At 40.6% G+C, this 23,173-nt stretch overlaps 2 protein-coding genes across 3 annotated transcripts; one reads left to right on the forward strand and one right to left on the reverse strand.

Moving 5' to 3' along the window:
- Positions 1 to 2,036: 2,036 nt before the first annotated feature.
- On the reverse strand, positions 2,037 to 10,652 carry foxo4 (forkhead box O4). The gene is made up of 3 exons (XM_080840663.1): positions 8,322 to 10,652; positions 6,640 to 8,145; positions 2,037 to 6,015 (listed from the first exon to the last, which is right to left on the reverse strand). The coding sequence occupies exons 1-2, from the start codon at positions 8,754 to 8,756 to the stop codon at positions 6,661 to 6,663; spliced, it is 1,920 nt and encodes a 639-aa protein (XP_080696789.1). The 5' UTR covers positions 8,757 to 10,652; the 3' UTR covers positions 2,037 to 6,015; positions 6,640 to 6,660.
- Positions 10,653 to 14,319: 3,667 nt separating this feature from the next.
- On the forward strand, positions 14,320 to 20,645 carry LOC308367398 (sorting nexin-12). 2 transcript variants are annotated; one of them, XM_080841303.1, is made up of 5 exons: positions 14,320 to 14,539; positions 17,996 to 18,091; positions 18,375 to 18,499; positions 18,627 to 18,717; positions 19,147 to 20,645. In XM_080841303.1, the coding sequence occupies exons 1-5, from the start codon at positions 14,375 to 14,377 to the stop codon at positions 19,150 to 19,152; spliced, it is 483 nt and encodes a 160-aa protein (XP_080697429.1). In that variant the 5' UTR covers positions 14,320 to 14,374; the 3' UTR covers positions 19,153 to 20,645. The 2 variants fall into 2 exon arrangements, with proteins under 2 accessions (XP_080697429.1, XP_080697428.1); XM_080841302.1 differs by lacking the exon at positions 19,147 to 20,645 and having other exon boundaries at positions 18,627 to 18,843.
- The last annotated feature ends 2,528 nt before the right edge of the window (positions 20,646 to 23,173 follow it).

A 23,173-nucleotide genomic window follows, 5' to 3' on the forward strand; every position in this document is an offset into this window, starting at 1 on the left:
GGTGTGGTGGGTCTGTTTATTCTGTAATGCAGCCATGGTAGACTTGAAACGAGAGCAGGCAACAATGATATTTAATGAAGGTACAAGTTTCAAGAACAGATCAACATTGTTACCACGTTGTAGGAAAATGTTTTTTTTTTTAAATGTACTTTTTAACTAAATATTTTTTATATGTTGCATTAGTTTGTTACTATGATTGTTCAGCTATTTTGTGTGTGTGTGTGTGTGTGTGTGTGTGTGAGAAATGTGTGTGTGTGTTTGTGAGAAATATGTGTGTGTGTTTGTGTGTGTTCTGTCATTTGTTATTTTTGGTGTGCGATGGGGTTATTCGCTGCTAAATCCTAGTTCCTGTGCAGTAAACTGAGTATCTCAGACAGCACAGTGGGAGACCCCTGCATGTGTGTGTGTGTGGCCGGGCGATATCACTGGTGTCACCCGGGGTGAAGAACCTGCACAGATATCGATGTTTATATCACCATGTACGGGGTGGTTGTCTGACAACATATGAGCTGTGTACATGCTAAATCAAGTCTGTCAGAAGCGTGCCACCCCTGATAATATGCAGTGCGGTGCCTTTTTGCGTAGGGGAGAGGTTGTACTTGGTCGAGTGTACATATGAAGAGACTGTAATATCTTTAGGCTGCTCCACAGGCTGTAAACACCATGCATGTGTTTGATATCTTGCGGTGTGGGAGTGAAAAGGAGACCAATCAGAAATGGCTCTTGACGAGCACGGACAGCCCCTCCCCTGGACCTTAAAAGCTGCTACTGTGGAGTCATGGAGACTGACAGTCTGCCACCACACTCTTGTCAGCCCCAACAAGGATGAAATGCTGCCCAGGAACTGGGCTGTGCTGATTGGCTACTCAACATTCATTAGCCAATGGTGGCACCTCTATTTTTTCCTTTTGTTTCAAGGCCCCTCCCATCTGCCCAAAGAACTAGCAGGACCATGCCTCTGATGCTGGGATTTGAAGGAGCATGGCTTTAGCCAAGTTGTTCAATTATTATTTACCACGTAAATAAATGGACAAAATTAACAAAAAAATGTCAAATGTAAGTTGAAAAAAAAACATTCTTTTCTTCAGAAAATGTGAACTTATTTTTTCTATAAAGATATGTGATATCATGTCAGTGTGTTGTGTTTATTTCTACCTGTGAGACTGCAATCTTGTTCACTTCTGGTGCGTAACCTTTTCAGTACATTTCCAGAAACCAGGAAGTTACTGCTCTCATTGTGAGAAACTTCCAAAATCTCGGCTTGTCCATCATGTCAGTATAACTCTGCTAATTGGATGGATTATCATTTATACAGAACAAATATCTAGATCAATCTAAAATGACAGTGGGGACTGTGCTATGGTGGTCAATAAACCTAATCAACATCAATATCTATATATGTACATTTGAGTTCTACTGGAGAAAATATGAATGATTTGGCACATTATTTGTTGGAGACATGCAGGTGTTTGCAGAATCACTTTATGGTAAACTTGTAGCCTGCACTTTCACCATAGGTTATTTTAACTCTAGAGCCACGCAACATCCTGTGTGTGAAGTGTTTCCTCCATAGGCCTTCCCCAATGTTATGTTTCTTTCTTCCCAAATACAGAACTCTGGCTGGACAAAGAGGCCAGATTGTCTTCCAAATAGTATCCTCTGAAATCAGTTTCTGCCAAATATAGAATTACAAAATACGTTCTGTTTTAAAATCACTGCATCACAGACATCATTGCAGTAACAATTCTTACCAATATTTGTATGAGTTTCTATGTATTGATCAAACGACAGATAGGCATAGATCTGCATTTTCAGAATCAGTAGTCTGTGTAGGAGTTGGATCCCTGCCAAGACTATTTTCCATGGGCAACTCTGCCCTCTGCTGGTTTTCCGTGGAATCATCACTACTATCAAAATGTCAATTCAGATCTGGAAGAATCCCCAAAATGTAGTTAAGTTTCCAAGCAATAATATTAGAACACTTCCAGGAACCACAACAGGTCATTTTGGTTAAACAGATTAAGTTTAATTCCATTCTCCAGGACTGTTTTCACAGTCGTATCTGGCTAACTTTACAATATGTAAAGTAAGATTGGGAAGAAAAAACAGAGGAGGAAAAAATAAAACATCAATCAAAAGCAAATCAAGTACATGTATTGGCTATGCACAACTCAACGACCCATGACAAGCCCTTCCCTCCCTCATAAAAAACAAACAAACCAAAATAACTCAAACCTGTGCACACTCTAAAAGTCTCTTCAAACCCAGTCAAATAAGAGAGTAAAATCGAACTAACTCATAATTAAGTGAAGTAACAAGAGTAGTAGAAAAAAAGAAGTACTGAGAAAATATAAGAAAGTACTAAAGTTCTTGAGAGGTATTATTTTAAAAAGAGGGGAAGGAAAAAAATCTAGTCATGAATCAGAGACAAGGCAAGGGGAGGAAACTCCTGCAGGTCTTAAGGGTGGCCCAGCATACTGTCTGAAGGGGGGGCCAGCCACTATCACGCTCCACTTCAAACATTGTTTTTCCTTCACTGTCCAACCAGGAAGAGGGGAGATCTCTGTTCATGCAGTTACCTTAGCCAATGAGGCCTTCGCAGATCCAACACACACTCACAGCCACGCTACATTCTTCCGTAAATCCAGTCACTCTTCAACACTCAGCTCTCGCATTCGTTCGCAGATGCAACTCCACGTATGCAGCACTTTCTGGACACACACACACAAACAAACACATCTACATGTGCATGAACAGTGTATGAAGTAGGATAGAGACCAGACACCCCCTCCAAAGCAAGGCCACAGGCGTAAACCGTTTGTGGAAACCAAAGCTCCCTCCGACGAGCTGTTCCATCCTACACACTCACTGCTCCATCACAGTGGGGTGCGCTGCATGGTCTCTTCTCTGCTGATGAAAGCTTCCAAACTCCAGCCGAATGCCAGACATTTCTCTGCATTCACAGTTTTATTGAGAATCTATTTTAAGTGTCATCTTGGGGAACACAATAAAAGGTTATATTTTCATCCTACGCTCTAGGGTTCTTAGAAAAAAATTTGTTTTTCAAAATATTTACTTTTTTTTGCTGCATATAAATGATTCAAGGCCTTTTTTTAAATCTAAACTCCACCCATTTGTATCTGGCCCTCTAAAATGCATTGATAATAGATTGTAGCACCGGTGATTAGAAAACAATGCCATGACACAGGAGGTCTTAAAGGTGCAGTATGGAGGATTTAGTGGCATCTAGTGGTGAGGGGGCCAATTTCAACCCAATTAAAACCTGTCCCTTTCCAAGCGTGTAGGAAAAGCTACAGTGACCATCAGGTTCCATAAAAACACAAAAGGCCCTCTCTAGTGCCAGTGTTTAGGTTTGTCCGTTTTGGGCCGATGTAGAAACATGGCAGACTCCATGGAAGAGGACCCACTCCCTAAGTAGGTACGAAGGGCTCATTCTAAGCTAATGAAAACACGATTCGTAGTTACATGTGATTATACACTTATTAAAACATAATTATGAATACTCTATTCCATTTCTGGTAATAGATCACCCTAAATCCTACATACAGCACCTTTAAATCTAACATGTTAGGACAATTACAGTCAAATGATGGAAGAAATGCACATCTACATTTCCTGAAAGAAACCTAATCAACATTGAAGTGAATGCTATTTTGCTTCAATTAAAAAATGGAGAAAACGTTCAGACAAAACTATTAAATACAAGTGTCCTTTCTGCTAAAACAACAACAAACGTGAATAATATATTCAATGGAAAATAAAGAGAATGAAAAATGAGAACATTGAGAAAATACGGCTTGGTACATTTTGCTCTGCAGCAGCAGGCTCTAGTGTTCATTGGCAGTATTACAGCATTTTATAATTTGAGTGAACTCACAATCCCAATGAACCTCTCGTAAAAAGAAAAATTGAATATATATTTATCCGTTAACATATATTTTAACATGCTGAACGTTCTAAAGGGGCCTGCTAGTTATATGTCTTTCCAATCACTTGTTTTTCACAGAGTGAAAGCACGAAAAGAATCATTTCAAATTGCTATATGATTATCTCAACACTTATTTTCTGGAACCTTTATGCGGTCACTATTCTTATTTTGTCTCTTTTAAAATTACCCTGAGAGTTAATCATTGCATTATTTGTCGAAGTTACGTCGAAACAAGTTCTGTCTCGTTTGTTTGAGATGAGATTGACTTCCATTGTCAGGTAAAAGTACAGGCAGAGAGTATTAACCAGGACAATTAATGAAATGGATCAATTAGTTAATCCATTTCCCTAAAACTACTGCTCCAATCAAGTGAGGCATCACATGGCGGCACATTCTAGAATGCTCCCGATGCAGCTCCTTGCTGTGGTCTGATTGGAGTTCACTCTTGTTTGAATGGTCTGTGTTCTGTAAAGCTTATCTCCACTGAAATGCGTCCCGCCTCTCCCTCTCCCCCGTTCTGACATGCAGTTTCTTAGTGTTCCTTTGGTTATATATAAAATGTACATGCTTTTCATCTTTTACAAAAATAACAGAATACATACAAATTACCGTTAGAAATGCTCTGAAGTTACTTTTTGCAGATTAAAAAACACATTAACAGTATGTTTCTGATTAGTATGCATATCTGTTAAAGATGCATTATAATTTTAACTTTTATCTTAGCTGAACATTAAAACTATAGTCCCATGTACTCATATCTTTTCTCTTCGACATTGAAACGCTATACAAAAAGATTGTTAGTATTATATATGAAAGAGCCTCGGGTAAGAAATCAATTCTGGTCACGCCCCGAGTCAGACTTTCAGGGCCATTTCACCACACCTTCTTTGCTGATAACCTTTGCATAATATCACATTTCAATTTTGCATCCTTCAAGATTTCTCTCACACTGCCATGTCGCATGCTACAGAAGAGAGCATAACCGAAAGCCTTTCCCTCTACTGAAATGATTCGCCATCACTTTGGCCCAGAACTCCTTTCGCTGGACCGTTTCAAGCTTAGCTGGCTCAAATCTGGAGTATGCAAAAAAAAATAACTTCAAAACAAATTGCATTCTACAAAAGAGGCAAACTGTCTTCAGTAATAACACTATGCCGACTAATCACATGTTGGCAAAGGAAAGAAAAGAAACATTGCCTTTGAATGCCCAGTATAAAAATTCCACATTGTATTTCTTCATACTGTTAACACAACTAACTGCACAATAATTAAAAAGCCAAAAAAAGCACCACTCTATGACTCGTCCTGAATGCATCAGCACGACTGAAAGTCCTTTCCTGAGCAGAGGTGGTCACACATGCCAAACTGTAGATACTAATCAAGCGATCAGAATTACTGCATGACTGAATGTTTGGGAAAAGAATTCAGTCTGGCTTTGCCTTTGCCTCACTTCTGCTCCAACATGACAACCCAACAAAAATGTCACATTTTGTACCACTGAGCACCGTGCAGGTCCAGGCATCCAGGTCCAACCAACACCCCTCTCAGTCCACACTCCTCTTCTTGCCCTCTGGTCTGGATCCAGGCTTCTCACAGCAGTGGTCCAGCAGCAAAAAAAACAGGAGTACCATGTCCAAGCTAAGCTACTTTGGTATTAGTAATAAATGCGTAATAAACTTGATTAGTAGTTTATTAGTTGTGCTTCTTTCCCCACACGACAAGAGCAATGTCTTGTCTTTCTGAAAACAAAACAAATCAAAAAGTTCAAAACTGATGTTGACTGTCTCTCTCTCTGTGTCGGCCATCCTCGGTCCCCCTGGCCCCACTTGGGTTGAAATTGGCACTTAACAACAATGAGGTCTGTTTCTGTCTTCCAAAAATATATATATATGTGTATATCAGATCGGCAACTACAAAAAAAATATAAAACAATTGTAGTCCACATTTTGTATCTTCGCCCAAAAAGTATTTTTGTTTTTTGTATCAGAGGTACAATGGCAAATGCGGAGGCAAAAAAAGATCAAACTGTGCACCAAGTGTTGTGTGGTAAGGGGGTGAGGGCTGCTCTGCAAGAATAAACACAGATTCATCAAAGGTCATGAGTACCATCTTCAAAACACACAAACAAAATCACCATGGATAAGAGTACTCCATCTGATTCTCCGTATGGACTAACTGTTATTTATCAGATAATCAAAAATAGTTAGACTATCTATGCTGGTAATTTTTTAAGTGCCATTAAAAATCTAAATCTGTATTTCTGGCCGTTTAGTTATTACTTATATTGTCTCTGGTACTGCCTATATTAAGTTACACAAAGGAATGTCAACTATGCCAATTTCATTATTTCATACTGAGAGTATTGCTTCCTCCGCCTGTCTATTCATGTTGTTCAGAGGTTTCATAGAACGTGAACTCTGCAGCAGACCAAATCACATGAGATCAATCTAACAAAGTTTTTGTCTGTCAGCCAATTTAAGAGCCTTTTAGATGCTAAAAATGTGCCCCAATGCTGTTGTTTTAAATTATTCTCCGATTTAATTTTTTTACTTTATGTTATTTATTTTTTTATACTTAATTTCTGGGTTTTTGCTGCAAAAGAGCCCTGTGCTCAGTCAATTCTCCCTGAATAAACAATGATGATGATGATCAATCAGAGCTCGACCCAACGCCTGCTCTGGGCTTATTACCTGCTCCCTGCGGCTGGAGAGTTAGCTGGGGACCCACTTGTGGGAGGAGCTCTGAGTGGTGGCGGGCCCTGGGTATCCCTGTCCCCCCGCCAGTATGGGGTCAAAGTTGAAGTCAATAATGTCTCCGTCCATGAGGTCACTGTTGATGATGTAGTCCACATCACAGTCCAGGTTCTCTGTGAACATCTCGATGTCCAGGTCCGTGGGTAGGCGGTCCTGGGAGGGCATGAAGAAGCTAGGCGTGCCAAACTGGCCCATCCCCTGAGGGCCCCCGTTCCCACCGCCGCCACCGACCCCTTGGAGCAGCCCTCCACCGGGCACATGATGCTGGCTCTTCATGGCGCTCAGCTGAGAGGGATCTGGGCTCATGCTGGACAGGAGCATGCTGAGCCCCATCTGGGAGTGCTGCTGGTGCTGCTGGTGCTGCTGCTGGTGGTGAGGCTGTGGTTGGAGTTGAGGCTGAGGTGGGAGACCCATGGTCCCCACAGAGGAGTGCTCCAGGCCCTTCCCCATCATCAGGCCTGCCGGCTTGGCCTGGCTGCCCACCATGCCCCCCCTGAGGCCCAGCATCCCTCCCCCTCCCTGGCTGGGCATGAGCGGGTCTACCTGAGTCATCATGACCTCGCTCGGCGGAGGGGAGTCGGAGGTGAGCAGAGCCTCCAGGCTCGAGGGAACACGCGGGCCGAAGTGGCCCCCCCCATGGGAGCCGGGCCCTGGCAGGGGGTTGAAGAGGGAGTTGCCGTAGGAGGAGGGGCTGTGGTTGGAGCCCTGTTGCACAGTGGTCTGAGATCCAGGCTGGGGGGGGCTCTGCACGGGCTTGGATGGCTGCATCCGACTGTAGGAGGGGAAGCCCGTCGCTCGGGGCAGTAGTGTGGAGGCCGAGGGCAACGGTGTGGGCGGGGCAGGGGGTGCCGTGCTGGGGCTGGCGCCTCCCTGCTGAGCAGTCATGAGTGTGAGCCCGTCGATCAGGTCAAGCTCCTCCATGAGGGTCTCGGTGAGGGTGGGGGGCAGGCTGCCCGTGGAGTAGCTCCCCAGCAGGCTGTCCTCAGGCAGATCGTCGTCCTCCTCGTGCCCGGGGCCGATGGGGGACAGCTTGCCGCTCAGGGTGCTGGCGTTGGAACTGGTGCGCGGCCGGAAGCTTGTCCACATGTCTGCGTCGTCGAGGCTACCGCGAGATGAGGGGCTGTTGCGGTTCACACCCCACTTGGGGAACTGCTGGGAGGAGCCAGGGCTATCTGCGCCCCCTGCCCCTGTGCCACCTTCGCCTGGCAGGCTACCATTGGGCGCGCCCTGGCCGGCGGCTCCTGCCAGCTTCTTAGTCTGCTTTGCCCGCATCCGGCTCTTAAGCAACTTGCTGCTGTTATCCATGGAGGCAGCACGCCTCCGTGGGGCTTTGCCGGTTTTCCCCCCCTCTGGGTTCAGCATCCACCATGAGCTCTTGCCTGTGGACTCATTGTGCACTCGAAGAAACTTGTTGTGCAAGGACAAGTTGTGTCGGATAGAATTCTGAAAAAGTACGAAAAAAAAATCAAAAATGTCACTAAAGAAAATGTGATACAACTATAATCAAAATGTCAAAGCATTCACAATGCATTTATATGTAAATATTTTATTTGCAATGATACAAATATGTTATATATAATATTTAATAATACTTTGACTGAAATGTTCTAATTACACACCTTCCATCCAGCTGAACTGTTGCTGTCTCCTTTGTCCTTGAAGTAGGGCACCGTTTTCACCATCCAATCATATATCTGCGCCAAGGTGAGACGTTTCTCGGGCGACATTTCAATTGCCTGGCTGATCAGATCTGCATAGGACTGATTGCCCCAGGCATTGCGCCGGGATGACCCTTTTCTGGGAGTAGCCCCGCCCACTCCAGCTGCGACTCCGCCCTCTGTGACGACCACTTTCTCGGGCTCCGATGTGATTTGCTGAGGCTCATGCTTGTCTTCCTCGGCGGGCGGGGTTCCCGCGGCTGACTCGGCGCCGTCTGCCCCCTCTGGTTTGACAGCTGAGATGTCGGGTCTAGGCAACGGCCAAGTACACGACCTCGGTCTGCTTTGTGGCTCAAAATCTGGGTCAATCGGGGGTACGCTGTCCTCCTCCATCATGTGAGTGGGTTCAGATATTAAGGTTATAAAAGCGCTTCAGAGAAGGACTTTCAAGTGCTAATGATTTAAGCGAGTATGCAATAACAGTTCTTTCTTATTTAAATAAAGTTTTAGCCTACACGCCAGACTATACGTGTCACAGTTATTTGTGTAACCTACACTAATTGTCACGGTGGTTTTAGGGGGCGGGATGATTTGGGGAGAGGTTTAACGCTGGTTTATGTTTCGCTATTCCTAACAGCCCTGTGGGGATTCCTTGATTCGTTTAAGCAGTTGTGCTAAATCAAGTTCAATATTCCTAAAAATAATTCAACTAAATCGTCTCCAGTCCCTATTAGAAGAGTGTCTGGTAGAAAAGAGTCGTAGTAATCTGGATATACCAATATAGCGTCGGTTAATCCTCAGATTGGGGATTAGAGGAACAAAATAATCTTCTCTATCATAAACCTTCCGATTTACAGACAGCCAAGGAGGGTTGGAAAGGCGTGCCTTTGTTTACAAAAAAGAACAAAGGAAATTCAGATGAAGTGAAACACCGTCCCATCAAAACATCTGTATAGCCCAAACGATGGATTCTATGCACAACAACAACAACCTAAAAATCAGATAGTAACTCTCTCACTACAATTCAGCTGTAGGATAATTTACAGTGCCAAGTACGAAAAAAAAATCCAGTCTAAATTAGTATACAGCTTTTTTAAGCTTTTGTTACTTTTGTTTTCTTTAAAATATCAATACATTGAATTAATCTAATAAATAACATCAGACATTCCAATCCTCCACTCAGAGACGAATTATATTAATTTCAAGCTGTCATATGAACGCTACTTAATTCTGATCTATAATAAAAAAATAAACATTTAAGCACCGACCGAAAATTAAAAGACACTAAAGACTACACTATTGGATAACCATGGGCCAGTATTACAAAAGAGCTACTTGATTTATGTGGCCCCATCAACACTTGTAAACAACGTTCTAACGTGCTTCCCCACCCGTAAAAAACCTCTTCTTGCCAAATGCAAAATTGCCCAGATGCTAATTCTTAAGCATTTAAACTTTAAATTTTTGCTGACAGTCTGAATATGTTACACGCTTTAGGCTATTAATAAAAACAGATATTGATCTCACAAGTACTAATCAAGGCTGCTTGTCAATACATTAATTTAACTGGAAAGTTAACAAAATCCCTCCTTTGACGCCGTTAAAACTTTCAAGTATAGACATAAAAAAGCCAAGATATTTAATTTAAGCGAAACTAGTGAACGTGACCTAATTGATCAGAATACCAGGACTACCGTAATCTGTACCGTTTAATTTGATGAGGCCGTAATGTCCGTCAAGAATTAAAGAATGGAGTCAAATTCTTGCTAGTCACACTGGTCATACTTGTCTTTTTAAGTATTTGAGAGAACTAACAAAAAGAAAACAGATCCGTATTATGGTTCAAGTCTGCACGCTCCTCCACGTTGTGGCCAGGCGCGTCACCATCTGCCATGTTTCTCGAGACGCAGCAGCACACGATGCTCGCGCGGGCATAAACCAGTGGAACAGTTGTGTGATGAACAAGTCCTTGTATTTTTAAAACAATTCGTTGAGAGCTGTTTCAGAATGAATGTGCATATTCCTTCTTCAGATGACTTCTCTCATACTTCCCGTCCAGTCAGTCCAAACTCGAAATGTATGCTAACAAGCTAGATACAACATTGAAATAGTTGGATAGCAACTTAGCTAGCTAACTCCTTTTATTTATGAGTTAAAATCCGTCTCAAAACAATCGGAAAAGCAAGGGTGGCTCTTAACTTGAATTCCCAATCTTCTCAATGGAAATTCCCGTTCAATTTCTTGATTTCGCGGGTGGTCAAAGAGTCACTCATCGTTGATCATTTTCGTAATGTTTTGTTTTGACTCGAGGCGAAGACTCCCTTCTGACGTCTGTTTACCACTGCCAGACAACGCTCACTGCGGCTGCGCACGAAGGATTGCTGGGAAATGCAGTCAATCATGTGATAACTTCCATTACGAGAGTAAACAAAACGGAGGCCAAGTTAAAACAGGAGAGCTACCGGTTATGTAACGTTTCTAAAGGTATACTTTCAGGCCCTGTCTTAAGCTGTCTCGTCATCACAAGACAAAGGCTTATTCTTTAATTAACCTCGGTAGGGTTTGCAGGTTAGTTAGTGAACCATTGAATTCTGAGAAGTGGTTCAGCCTATAAATGGAGTGTATTCCAAGAAGTAATCAGACTATTCATAATTCTCCTTCATAGTTATCCTTCCTTGTCCTATACGTAGTTGATCCTTAATAAGGGTAATACCTCAGGTTTTGTAGGCCACATTAGACTAGACCTACCTCTCATTTATATTCGCCTTCAGACCACTGTCGAAAACATCAATGCAGCAAAGCTGTTTTATGACATAGAATGCACAAAAAGTGGATCAATTATGCATCTTGGGTTTTAAATTGGGATATAATGCTTTCCTTTTCAAGGAGCTGGGCCATTCCTCTTATAGCCTGCACACAGATGCTAATGCCTATGTAGGCTAACAATGAAAGGAATCTGGGTCACGGAGAAAGTAATCTGCCGTACTGACACAGTCATTTCATTTACCTTTAATTATTTGACAGCATTAAGTGGTAGTTGTCAACAGAATCTGTATAGAAACTACACTTCCCATACTCCCAACCTTCGCGGCTCAACTTCAAGAATTTTGTTGGAGGGTGGGAGGTGGAGGACACGTCGCATGATGCAATCCTCATTCCACAGCGAGACAGAGGGGGTTGCTTCGTTTCATCACAATTGCGCGATTAGTCTACACAGGAAACTAATTATGCAGCTGATAAAACATTTTTTTTAGACAGGTAGAGAGTGTCTCAGTTTTCAACTAGGACGCTAAAAACTTCGTCAACACACTTTGTCGTCTTCCTCGGGGTAACATGTCTGTGCGCGCGCAGGCTTTTGATTTACGTAGTTCTTAAACATGAAAAATGTCTGTATTTTCCTTATTTTAAGAATGTGTTCATACAGGCCAGAATCAAAGTATGATGCCCAGAAGAGTTCCATCCTTAGTCCCGCGTTTCAATTACATGCGAGTCTCAAGTGACGGTGCCAATTTATAGCCTATCCGTTGTTTGAAGTGAGTCCACAACACCAAGGGACTGGGAGGATAGGTAGGCTACTGGTTCTGAGGCTGCTGATCCAACCTATCATTAGATACAGATTGTTGGAGGACAGTTGACAACCTATGCCTTTGGGTTCCATGGAGTGATGCGGGTCTCTATTACAAGTGCAACATCTGGCACTCTTACATTTTTTCCTGACTATTTGCTCTTATTCCAATAGGCTGAAACTGCAGAATGTGGCCTACACCAACACCTCAATCCAAATGAAATGGCCTGTCCACTTTTACCAGATGAATCATAAAGAAGAGGCTTAACAGAGTGTTCATAGCATACAGCTGGTCATGCACTTGACCTGACATCTTCCACCATTGATTCAGCCCTTGGTGCTGTTCTAAGCTCTCCAATTGTGTTTAGTGTGCATCTCCAGGTGCAGAGACAGCATCTAGGTCCTGCCCAGTTTTCTCTGCTCTCAGCCATTCTCTCAGTGTGCTAGCACTGGAGTAGAAGCATTGCAGTACAATGGCAATATGCTGCTCTCTGGCTGGCTCTGGCCCAAAGAGCAGCCACCATGCACACACTGTCACTCCTTCCCACCGTAGCATCATTCTATCTCTGTGCTGAACTGCTGAAAATGGAAGTCTGCATAGTTGTGTTTCTGTCCGTACATACGTTCATCATTGCAAGAGAGCACAGATGTATTGCAAGAGATTACAAAACTTCTGTGAGGGACACAAAGAGTGTTTGTGTGTTTCAGTATTGCCAACCATGTTTTATTAAAGTATGCTGTATATTTTTTCAAACCCCTTTGCTCTGTTCACTGTTCTATTAGTCGCAAGAATGAATTTTGCTGTACTGAAGCAATTTGGTACATGCAATAATAAACACACTTTGACTTTGACTTCACCTACGGAGCTTTGAGAAGGGCATGTGATGTTGTGCAATACTTTGCGTACCCTTGCAGTATTTTGCACAAATGTTTTCCATCTCCCAAAACTTTTTCCTCCTTTCAATTACAATTTTTAAAAACTCTGGGCTATTTCATAATGTCCTACCTTATTTCTTCACTTCCTCAAATGTGACGTATATGTCACCATATTGTTTTTGAATGCATATTTCCGTTCCACATGTATCTTCCGAGGCCAATTTACAACAACTCTGGATAAGTGGAAGACTGCTGTCACAGTTGGGAGCTGATGATGAACAGTTAAGAACTGATTTATTCCTAGTGTCTGAGCAGGCACTGAAGAAAACATCTTTGTTGGCTTTGTGTCACCACAAGTCATGCTGAGACTTCAAGGAACTGATTCAAGATACAATTGTACATACACCTTTGTGATGTACCTCATTTTTATGTGCATCTTCAAAAAAACACCATAAAAGAATATGAAATGCTACCAACAGGTAGATTAATAAATGATGTAGCCAGTTAATATCTAACGTTCTATGTCAAAGACCAGAGATGCTCAGAGAAGTATTTATTTGCAAGTCTCAAGTCTTTGAGCTCAATTCCAGGTTAAGTCTCAAGTCTTGTGGTTGTAAAGAGCATTCTATCCTCTGCCGCATGATATACAGTCAGCTTAGAGAGCACAGCATAGCTTTATCTAAGGAATCCAAATGATGTACTGTATTATCATCATTCATGTATCTATTAGCCTTTTAGCATATCAGCATTCATTAGTTGTTTGGTATGTATTTAAACAGGCCATTGCAACGCAATATGGAAAAAAATCCACAATGACAGCTTTCTTTTATAGTTAATAACGGTATTTTGTCTTGTAACAAGAACACAGATACAATATAGAACAAGTGTTGAGATATATGCTTTTTCTCAGTTGCTTCGGTTGCCTCAGATAAGAATACAATTTCTCAATAAGTGTTCAACCTCCACATTATGTTATCGCTTGTGCATATCATAACAGCAATCTCTCATTCTTTTGAACATTTTGGAAATGCTCTTGCACATTCATGCAAAAGGCTATGCACAATTGTCTGCTGGTTGTCTTACCTCCCATCTATTCATTTTGTAAGCCATGACATGCAAATGGGTTAAACTAATTATCTAGATTGATGAAGATTGATTACATTTGTGGCAGTTCTTGAGTTTTATAAAGGGTAGGCCTAATGTCGTTCATGCATGTATTTTGACACATTTGTTTGCTAAAATTACATGGAGGATTTGTAGATTGGATCACATACTAGTACCGATAAGATATGGTGTAACGTACGATGTAAATGGGCCTATCCTTTTAAAAAAAGCCTGGTGTCACGTAAAGTTTACTATTAGGAGTACCTTTAGTCTTCCGTGCCATTTCACTTATTTCTTAGTTAAAAATCAGCATATTGAGCAATTAAATTTGGATGATTAGGAAAGAAACCGGTTCAAAAATCTCTCTCTCTCTGTCAGGGGGCGCTGTTGCTCGAGTTCCATTGGACGCAGGGGGGGATTTCAGAGCATATTATTTTGCCCGCTCCTGTGGATCTTAGGCATTTCGAAAATGTCTGAACCTACTGTTGCTGACACGCGCCGTTTAAATAGCAAACCTCAAGATCTTACCGACGCATATGGACCACCTAGCAACTTCCTCGAAATTGATGTTTACGATCCGCAGACTGTTGGAGTAGGCCGGAACCGCTTCACCACTTATGAAGTACGAATGCGGGTGAGTAAGAAAAAATCGAGGTCGATGATTTTGGGTTGGCCTACCCTACCCTACCCTGCATTTGATTAGTAAACACTGGCTAGCAAATAAGGCTAGCAATCCTCGCTTAGCTTGTAACATATACATTTCCTTTATGACAACAAAATCAGAGGACAGGTGAATAACTGGGTTGCGTAGTTTTGAGTAGGGGCCAAACTTGATTAGGCTTGCCTGCATAAACAAGTTGCATAGCTAACGTTGATTAGCTAATAAGTATTGGCTGCCAACAGAAGTATCTCGCTAATGGTGTTGTCGAGGTTCTCTATAGCTGAGTTCTTAATTAATCTACATTAACATTAAGGTACGGAAGCAAGCAGCTATCATGTTTAAATCCAACATCGGTTATCGTAATATTTACGCAGGTCATTGTACCTGTCATATGTTGTAAACTGTAACGATAGGGTCATTCAGCATGGAAGTGTCAGTTACTAGATTGATGAAGTGACGTTGAGCGTGACCGGGTTTAGTCTTACTATTATTACAAACGAGACTCCAGAAAGATCTCTGCTTCCCAGTAGCTTCAGCTACGTTGCTAATGTAAGAGCTGGATAACGGTCTACATCTTGATGCAAGAGCGACTAAAACAGCAAATGTGACCCTGAAGAATGTCAGAATATAATTAAGATAGCATGACATTTGCTTTAAGCCTGCATGTGAAGCACAGCTTCCCCTAAAGATAACCTATTATGCTCATTTTCAATGTTAAGAATTTTATTTTGGGGGGTCTACTGGAATAGATTTACATGCTTCAATGTTCCTTTTTTCACCTCATATTGTACACCTTCACCCTCTGTCTGAAAAGCTGTTAGAGCTCTTGTGTCTTTAAGTCACTTGTTTTGATGAGGCCAGTGTGTTCTGATTAGTAAGGTAGACTGGCAGTAAGGATTGTGTTACGAGATTGCCTCATCTTCATCAAGAAAGGCCTTTCAGGTAGCTGAGAAAAGAGTGGGAGAGAGTTACTCCCTCTGGCTTGTACTTTAAGCTTTGTAAAACGGAAAAGCATAATAGGTCCTTGTTCGTTTAAATGCCTTAGTAAAATATGTATTTATCTGTCAATATTACTCATTGCTGTTGGTTCAAAGTTTTGAGAATAGACAAGTAGAATATCTGGAAAGGTGCAAAACTGGTTCCCATGAGGTACAGCTGGAGTGTACCTTTATGAGGCAGAATCGTATCCTCAAACCCAGAGACAAAAACATTAACAGTATTTCAACTAGATTTATTTGAAGAACTAACAATTAGTTTACATGTTAAATGTTTACAAATACAACTTTGTACATATTCTGATTACTTTTTATTTTCCAGTAACATCACTTTTCATAGTCCGTTTTATAATGGTGCTGTGTAAAGTTCACATCATCATTGGTTGGGGTCGAGAACTTTAGATCATCCATACAGTCATTTTTGAGTATGGTACTTTCTGTGCTGCTAGCTGACATCCCCCACTTGTGGATTTGTAGGCCTCCATAAGCTTGGCTTCATGATGACCACCCTTTTCATCTGTTTCACTCTCGTCACTAGACAAAGGGTTTGTAGCTGTTTTCTGTAAAGCTGCAAGATAAGGTAGCATTGTTTTAAAATCAGGCTTTATGTGTGAAAAAAACTAATAAACATTTGAAAATGATTCAGGTAGATATTGAGGGGCGCAATCTCCAATCTTTCCTCCAAAACTGCATTAGAACTGGTAATTTGTTGCCGGAGCCAATGACATGTTTTTACAATCTTCATGATATGGATGTTGCACTCAGGGGCCGGTGGGTGCAAATTATCACACAGTGGAACAGTGGATGTTCTATTTACCCGGTTACCTTCCTGTCCCTGATAGTCTACTAAACAAAACCTGTTTGTACGCTGAAATAGGCCTTTTTCCAGATCGCAGCTGTCCTTATTAGCCTAGGTTGTGTTTAGTTTCGTTGGTGAGTTTCTTAGCTACTTCCATCTGTAAGTGCATGTGTCTTTTTCTTTATTTTCTGCAAACATTATTAAGACATTTGCTACCGCACACACAGGCTGTAGCCATAATGCCAAGAGCAAACAAGATAAAGACACAAAACTGATTTTATTTCAACAAGTTAATTCTACAGATACATGGTATTAACAAACTGCAAAGTTAACAATGCCAAAACTTTTTAAATAGTTTACGGTGACATAACAAACGTTCTGCCTGCGCACTACTCACAGGAATTGTGAGATATATTTTGTAAAAGAAATTTTGGAATGTCTTCTGCTATAAGAAAACTGGTCCAGTGGAAACCTCAACCATCTCCATACCTCTGTACATTTTGTGACAGGAGAACATTCCAAAACTCAAAGTGTTTTTCTCCCTCTGCATGTAGCTATAAGTGTGTGTGTTTAAGAGGCGACTATTGATTAAGCTCTTTCAATAAAAACATTGGAAACTGTGGTTAAAATGTTCGTTGAAAACATCTTTCAATGTGATTACTAGCTAACACTGCTTACTTCTGAACACTGCTAACCACACCGCTAGAGGTTTGTCATAGCCTACTTTCTACCACTTCCTGGGGTGTCAGGTTGGCCACATACAATCCAAATGTCTTTCAATAGGTTTTACTTGTATTGACCACAGATACGCCTTTATTTACTTTGTAATTGTAATCCAATCATGAGGCCAGTGCAGAGTCACACCTCTAATACACACCTGCGTGACTGTAAGTCCCTCCAGGTCTGAAAGCTCACTCTACTAGATGTACAGTAGCTCCTCAGGCCATTTTCAGTGTCGTGTCAGTAGAGGAATGCTATGAATACTGTGGGGTTCTCCCCAGACCTGTTCAGAAGATATTATTTGAGAAGCATGTGCACCTCCAGCTCTGCAGCAGGAGTTGCCTGGGTGGACAACTATGCAAATTGTTAGCTGGTCCAGCCTCATTCATTGCTTACACTGTTTTGGCCGCGAGTAGACTAACCTGACTCTGTTTTTATGCCAATACAGAGGTAAAGGGTGGAGCTTATTTATTTACAGAGTTAAAGGGTGCAGCTTGTATGATATAGAACGATAGTTGCTGGGCAAGTTACTCCAATTATACAAATATCAATGGGGCCCTTTAACATCAAACCCAGCCGAATGTGGCAGCACTTTGGCAACTTGAATCATGAATCATGATTCTAGGAGCTGATCAATGAGTGAGCCTTCCTAATATGCGGTGGGGCTGGATGTGTGTATGAAAGTTTTCCGGGCGAGATTAGCCAATATGGAGTTACAGGCCTCCACTTGTATTCATAGAGCTGGGGTTACATGTTCAGTTACCATCGTTATTTCAGCCTTGCTCTAAAATCTTGGATGAAACCAGTAGGTTTATTCTGCAGTGTTTTTATTAGCCCATGAAAGAAATCAACACATGGGTGGGAAGCAATGGCTGAAAAGGAAGTTTTGAACTTATAGAGCAACTCTTTTTGCAGACCAACCTGCCAATCTTCAAAATGAAGGATAATACTGTCCGGAGGAGATACAGTGACTTTGAGTGGTTGAAGAATGAGCTTGAGAGAGATAGCAAGGTAAGAAGTTCATATAATATCATTTTTTTTTAAGCTCCTTTCATTCAGTCCGTTATTATTGCACTTTTGAAAGACATTGAAAATGTTTAGGAATGAGGCTTAAGGTGTATGGTGCTCCATGTTGACTTGACATATTATTGAAATTAAGATATGTTGTTTCAGAACTATCAGGACATACATACTAAAACTGTGTGGAGTTTGTTCAGTCCAGTCAGAGACACTGCAACCTGAAATAAGCTGCTACTGTTCTCCAGATGAGGCTGAGAGAATATTTCCTTTTAAGATTGTAGTGCCCCCTCTTCCTGGCAAAGCCCTTAAAAGGCAGCTGCCCTTCCGGGGAGACGAAGGCATCTTTGACGAGTCATTCATTGAGGAGCGGAGAGTTGGCTTGGAGCAGTTCATTAATAGGTACGATGTAATAACATTGTGAACCTGTGCATGGCTAAAATGAGGAGAATATTTTATTAAAATTTTTGGCACAGCATGATGGTTATGATATGTTTGTTTGTTTGTTTGTTTGTGTCTCCTCTCATAGAATTGCTGGCCACCCCTTGGCCCAGAATGAACGCTGTCTTCATATGTTCCTGCAAGACGAGGGTATCGACCGGAACTACGTTCCTGGAAAAGTACGCCAGTAGGGTTGGGTGTACTGTGGGCAAATTGCTATTGTATTCTAAGATTAGAGTAACATTTATTTTTTACACACCATGAATAATATACATATTATATGTATGACCTCAGCCTGAAGGTATCGAGCCTCTGTTTTACTTTTTTGTTCACTTAGCCAAAGCATTATTGTGGATGTCTGCATAATCACTCTCCTTGGTGGATGTGTGTGTGTGTGTGTTTGTTTGGGGGTGGGGGGGGGGGGTCTGTGAAGAGATATTCTGTGAAATAAAATGTAAAGGAAAAGTATATTATGTTTAAATGTGCTTTTGAATGTTTGGTAGGGGTCTCCTCTTAAAATGTATATATTGTAGATTGCTCTATTTTAGTTTATAAAAAATGTTACCTCAATTTTGTGTCACGATTTGTTTATCTTTTCCCCCTTATAGGTGTGAATAAAGTAAGTGTCTTTACGTCTTTCACTTGATTAATAGCACTTTGGTCATATCACCTAGACCTTTGCATGGATCATTCTTGAAATTCATGAATTGTGGTGAAGAATTGTTCGAAATCACTCCATGAACATTTGCTAATCACTCTCTGCTCTGCATCTCCTCTGCGATTCTTTCAGCATCTCAGTTAGTCTTTCCTCTCTGGTTAAAGAATGCTCTGGGAGGGCAACTGTTGCTATGACGCATGAGCTTGTCTTGTCACATGACTTTGCCGTCTGTGGAGGCTGGGTGGCCTCCAACTGGCTCTGTTGGCTTGTAGAAAGATCTGTCAGAGTTAATGTTCTTCTTTTGTGATTTAAGAATGACCCTGTTTAAATCAACCACTACCATTATATACACTTATCTCTTTTATCTTTGAATTGGTGCATAATCCTTCTATCTTCCATCCATAAGAGTTTATTGTTTGTCCTGCAGAATAAATAATAAGATTTGTACTATGAACTCATGTAAACATCTTTCATAAACAATTTACATGTAGAATATATGAATGTATAATCATATGTATTTGTTTGTGTTTTAGACATTAGGACGCCTTTCTTACACAACAAAATATGTACAACCATTTCTTTGGTGCAAAAATTTAATTAAGGATATGGGTGTTGACTGAGGAGCTTGTTTGTTGGAATTGAAAATATTTACTTTTATGACTCTGTATTCAAAGCCTCAGAATGGAATGTTTTCTCTTAGTTGCTGTAAAATCAGTGTACACTTGAATTTTAAACTTTTAAAGTTTAAAATAAAGCTCACATCAGTCATTGCAGCTCTAGAAGTAGACACCAAGACATTTTCTTGACGATATTTAGATGGATAAATGGATAACTACATTGAAGAGAACCCTTGTTACAGTTGGTAAAAACCTATAACTAAAAATGATAAACCATGTACCCTTTCTTTAGTTTTTAATCATCTTTATTGATGTGGGGACATGAAGAAACATCCTCCCGCCTTGAGTCTTATCACAGTGATGCACAGCGCTGTGTTTCAGCAGCAACCCACGTCATGACACCACAGCACCTGACCCCTTTCTTCATCTGTAAATATGTACATATTTGTAAGTGTGAGGACACTGCTAAAGTCATTAATTTATTAAAGTCATGTCTCCAAAGAATTAATTGCGCATGTTGCACATATGATCCAATGTGCAGTCAATTACATTTTTCTTTTGATTGGGAAATGCATACATATAATCTATGAAAATAATAACATCATAATAAAAGTATTCCATTTGTATTATTGCTTGGACAAATTTCTAGACAGATTGTTAATGCTACCTCAATTACAATGTATGTGTATCTGATTCAAACTTGGCCGTGACAAGGACATGATCTAAACTGCAATCTTCTTTTTGTACTTTTACCCCTCTCATTTAGTTTGAAAAATATTTTGTGTCGGAAAACACAGTTATTCACCATTAAAGTTTTTTAATCAAAAGTCTAGCAGTATAGCGAGTTGTCTTAATTTCAATCATTTCATATTTGTGTATTTAGTACTTTGTCGTACACAAAATTAAAAGCTTTAAATTTGTCAATGGGTTACACCAAAATGATTAAAACTTGGTTTACTTGGACAGCAACTACTGCCTTCTATCACAGACTGAAATGGTTCTTTACTGACGACAGTATGACAGAGGTAGATAAGGACATTTTAAAGCATCAGTATGTAACAATTTAACCTTAAAATAACAGATTCAAATAATGTTGGTGGTACACTGACTTGTAATACCGACAATGGCTTCTGTTCCACTGCAACAGCACGCCTGGTATTGTACTACTATCTTTGGGAGACAGGCATGAGACCTCTTGCGAAAACTACGTAATGCTTTATGGCACCACCTCACGCAACAACAACTAGACCTTTCTACTTGCTAAAGAGGAAGCTAGCGCAGTATTCTCTCATGGTAGAGATGACGAAGAAACCAAGGAAGATGTCAGAGGAAGCAAGGAAGAGAAAAAGGGAGAGTAACCAAACAAGTGACAGTCGGTCAAACTGTCTTTTACTCTTTGGCATAAGCTAAAAGATACAAAATGTTGCAAGTCAGATGCTGAGCTGGCCTAACTTCTTTTGAATAAGTCAGTAATAAAGTAGACTTTCATAGTGTGAACAGGAAACTTGAAGACTGAAGAGCAATGAACTGAATCAGCCAAAAAGTGGATGGGATTAGAATTGCTAAATGCACCTTTAAACATTTAACTAAATGTACTCAAATTAATATATTATTATATACTTAGATATAGTAATATGTCAATAGTCATTTTTTACATTCTGTGTAGCTATACATAAGAACATACAATACCAGTTTAATGTTTGACACACTTTCTATACGTCAGTGGTTTCCCTTTGTTTCCAGTATTTTCTATAGTAGATTTATACTTTAGACATCAAAACTATTAAATGACAAATATTAATTTTGTAGCAACACATATTTCAATTCAAAGGAGCTGTGCTTTGAAAATGCACACTCTTGGCAATTGTCTCAACAAGCTTCATGGGGTAGTGTCCTGCAACAGTTTTGAAGGAGGTCCCACATTGGCTGCTTTTCCTTTACTGTGTGGTCCCACTCATAAACTCCCTCAATTAAATTTGGTTAAGTCTTCCATTCATTGTAAATTGATTGTTAACAGTGTAGCCAGCAAAAAAAAAACAAAACAAAAAAACGGTGAAACCAAAATTCTCAAACTTATGACTCTCCTTCTGTTTCTTGCATGGCCCAAAGGATTCTCTTTAATTGATGGTCTGTTTGCATCAATCAACCATGATTGCCTCAGTCATGCATGTTTCTGAAGCTGGTACATGAATTAACTAATCCTCCACAGCAGATTTAAATCCTTGGCTTTCTTAAATTGGGGTGGTCCAGTTTCATCATAAGATAGTTTTTAGAATAGAAAAGCCTTTATTAGGTTTCCTCCGGTAGGAGGTAACCTATTGTTATTGTAGGCTTTCTTCTGTTAGTACCATGGGAGTCAATGGCAGCCCCTAGAACCATATGGTAACTTTTTGTGTAATTTGGCACACTCATTAAGGACAGTCCCTTCTTCATTCACACCAAGTTTCATGGCTCTCATTACACCACTGTAGCGCCACCAACAGGTCAAAGTTGGACTTTTGTAACACACGCAACTTTTGAACCGTGCGTGACCGATTTTCAAAAATGAGGCACCATTGGATTCCCTGGATCAAGACGAATTAAACCCACCCCATGGCGTCAATTTCCGGTTTATATATTTTCCGCTATTTTCGGTTTTATCAAAAACCTTTCCTCCTCCTCCTTTCCTCCTCCTCCTCAAACAGAATTTTGATCCTCACTGACACTCACAACCATTTGTCCGGTACAGCCACTCAAATTCAGCAGAAAAGTCGCCAAACAGGAAGTGAAGTTATATCTTGGTAAATCTTTGACAAATCAACACCAAACTTGATATGTCACTGGAAGACACTACAACATGTTCCCATGTGCAAAGGCAACTTCATATCTTGAAAAATATGGAAGTTTATTAGACTCTTTATTCAAATGGCAATGCATTTGTCAAATGGCAATTCAATGCGCAAAGTGACAATGCAATCCGCAATTCAAATGGCAAACCAGTTGTCAAATGGCAATTCAATGTGCAAATGACAATGCAATCCGCAATTCAGTTTGTATTATTTTGAATACAAATTTGAATGAACGCTTACTGCATTGCATTTCATATTGACACGTTTTTTTCGACTCTTTATTCAAATGGAAATGCATTTGTCAAATGGCAATTCAATGCGCAAAGTGTCAATGCAATTCGCAATTCAAATGGAAAAGCAGTCGTCAAATGGCAATTCAATGTGCAAATGACAATGCAATCCGCAATTCAGTTTGTATTATTTTGAATAACAATTTGAATGAGCGCTTATTGCATTGCATTTCATATTGACACAGTCTTTTCGACTCTTTATTCAAATGGAAATTCAATGTGCAAAGTGGCAATGCAATCCG

Source organism: Sprattus sprattus (assembly GCF_963457725.1).
Source record: "Sprattus sprattus genome assembly, chromosome: 6".
NCBI lineage: Eukaryota > Metazoa > Chordata > Actinopteri > Clupeiformes > Clupeidae > Sprattus > Sprattus sprattus.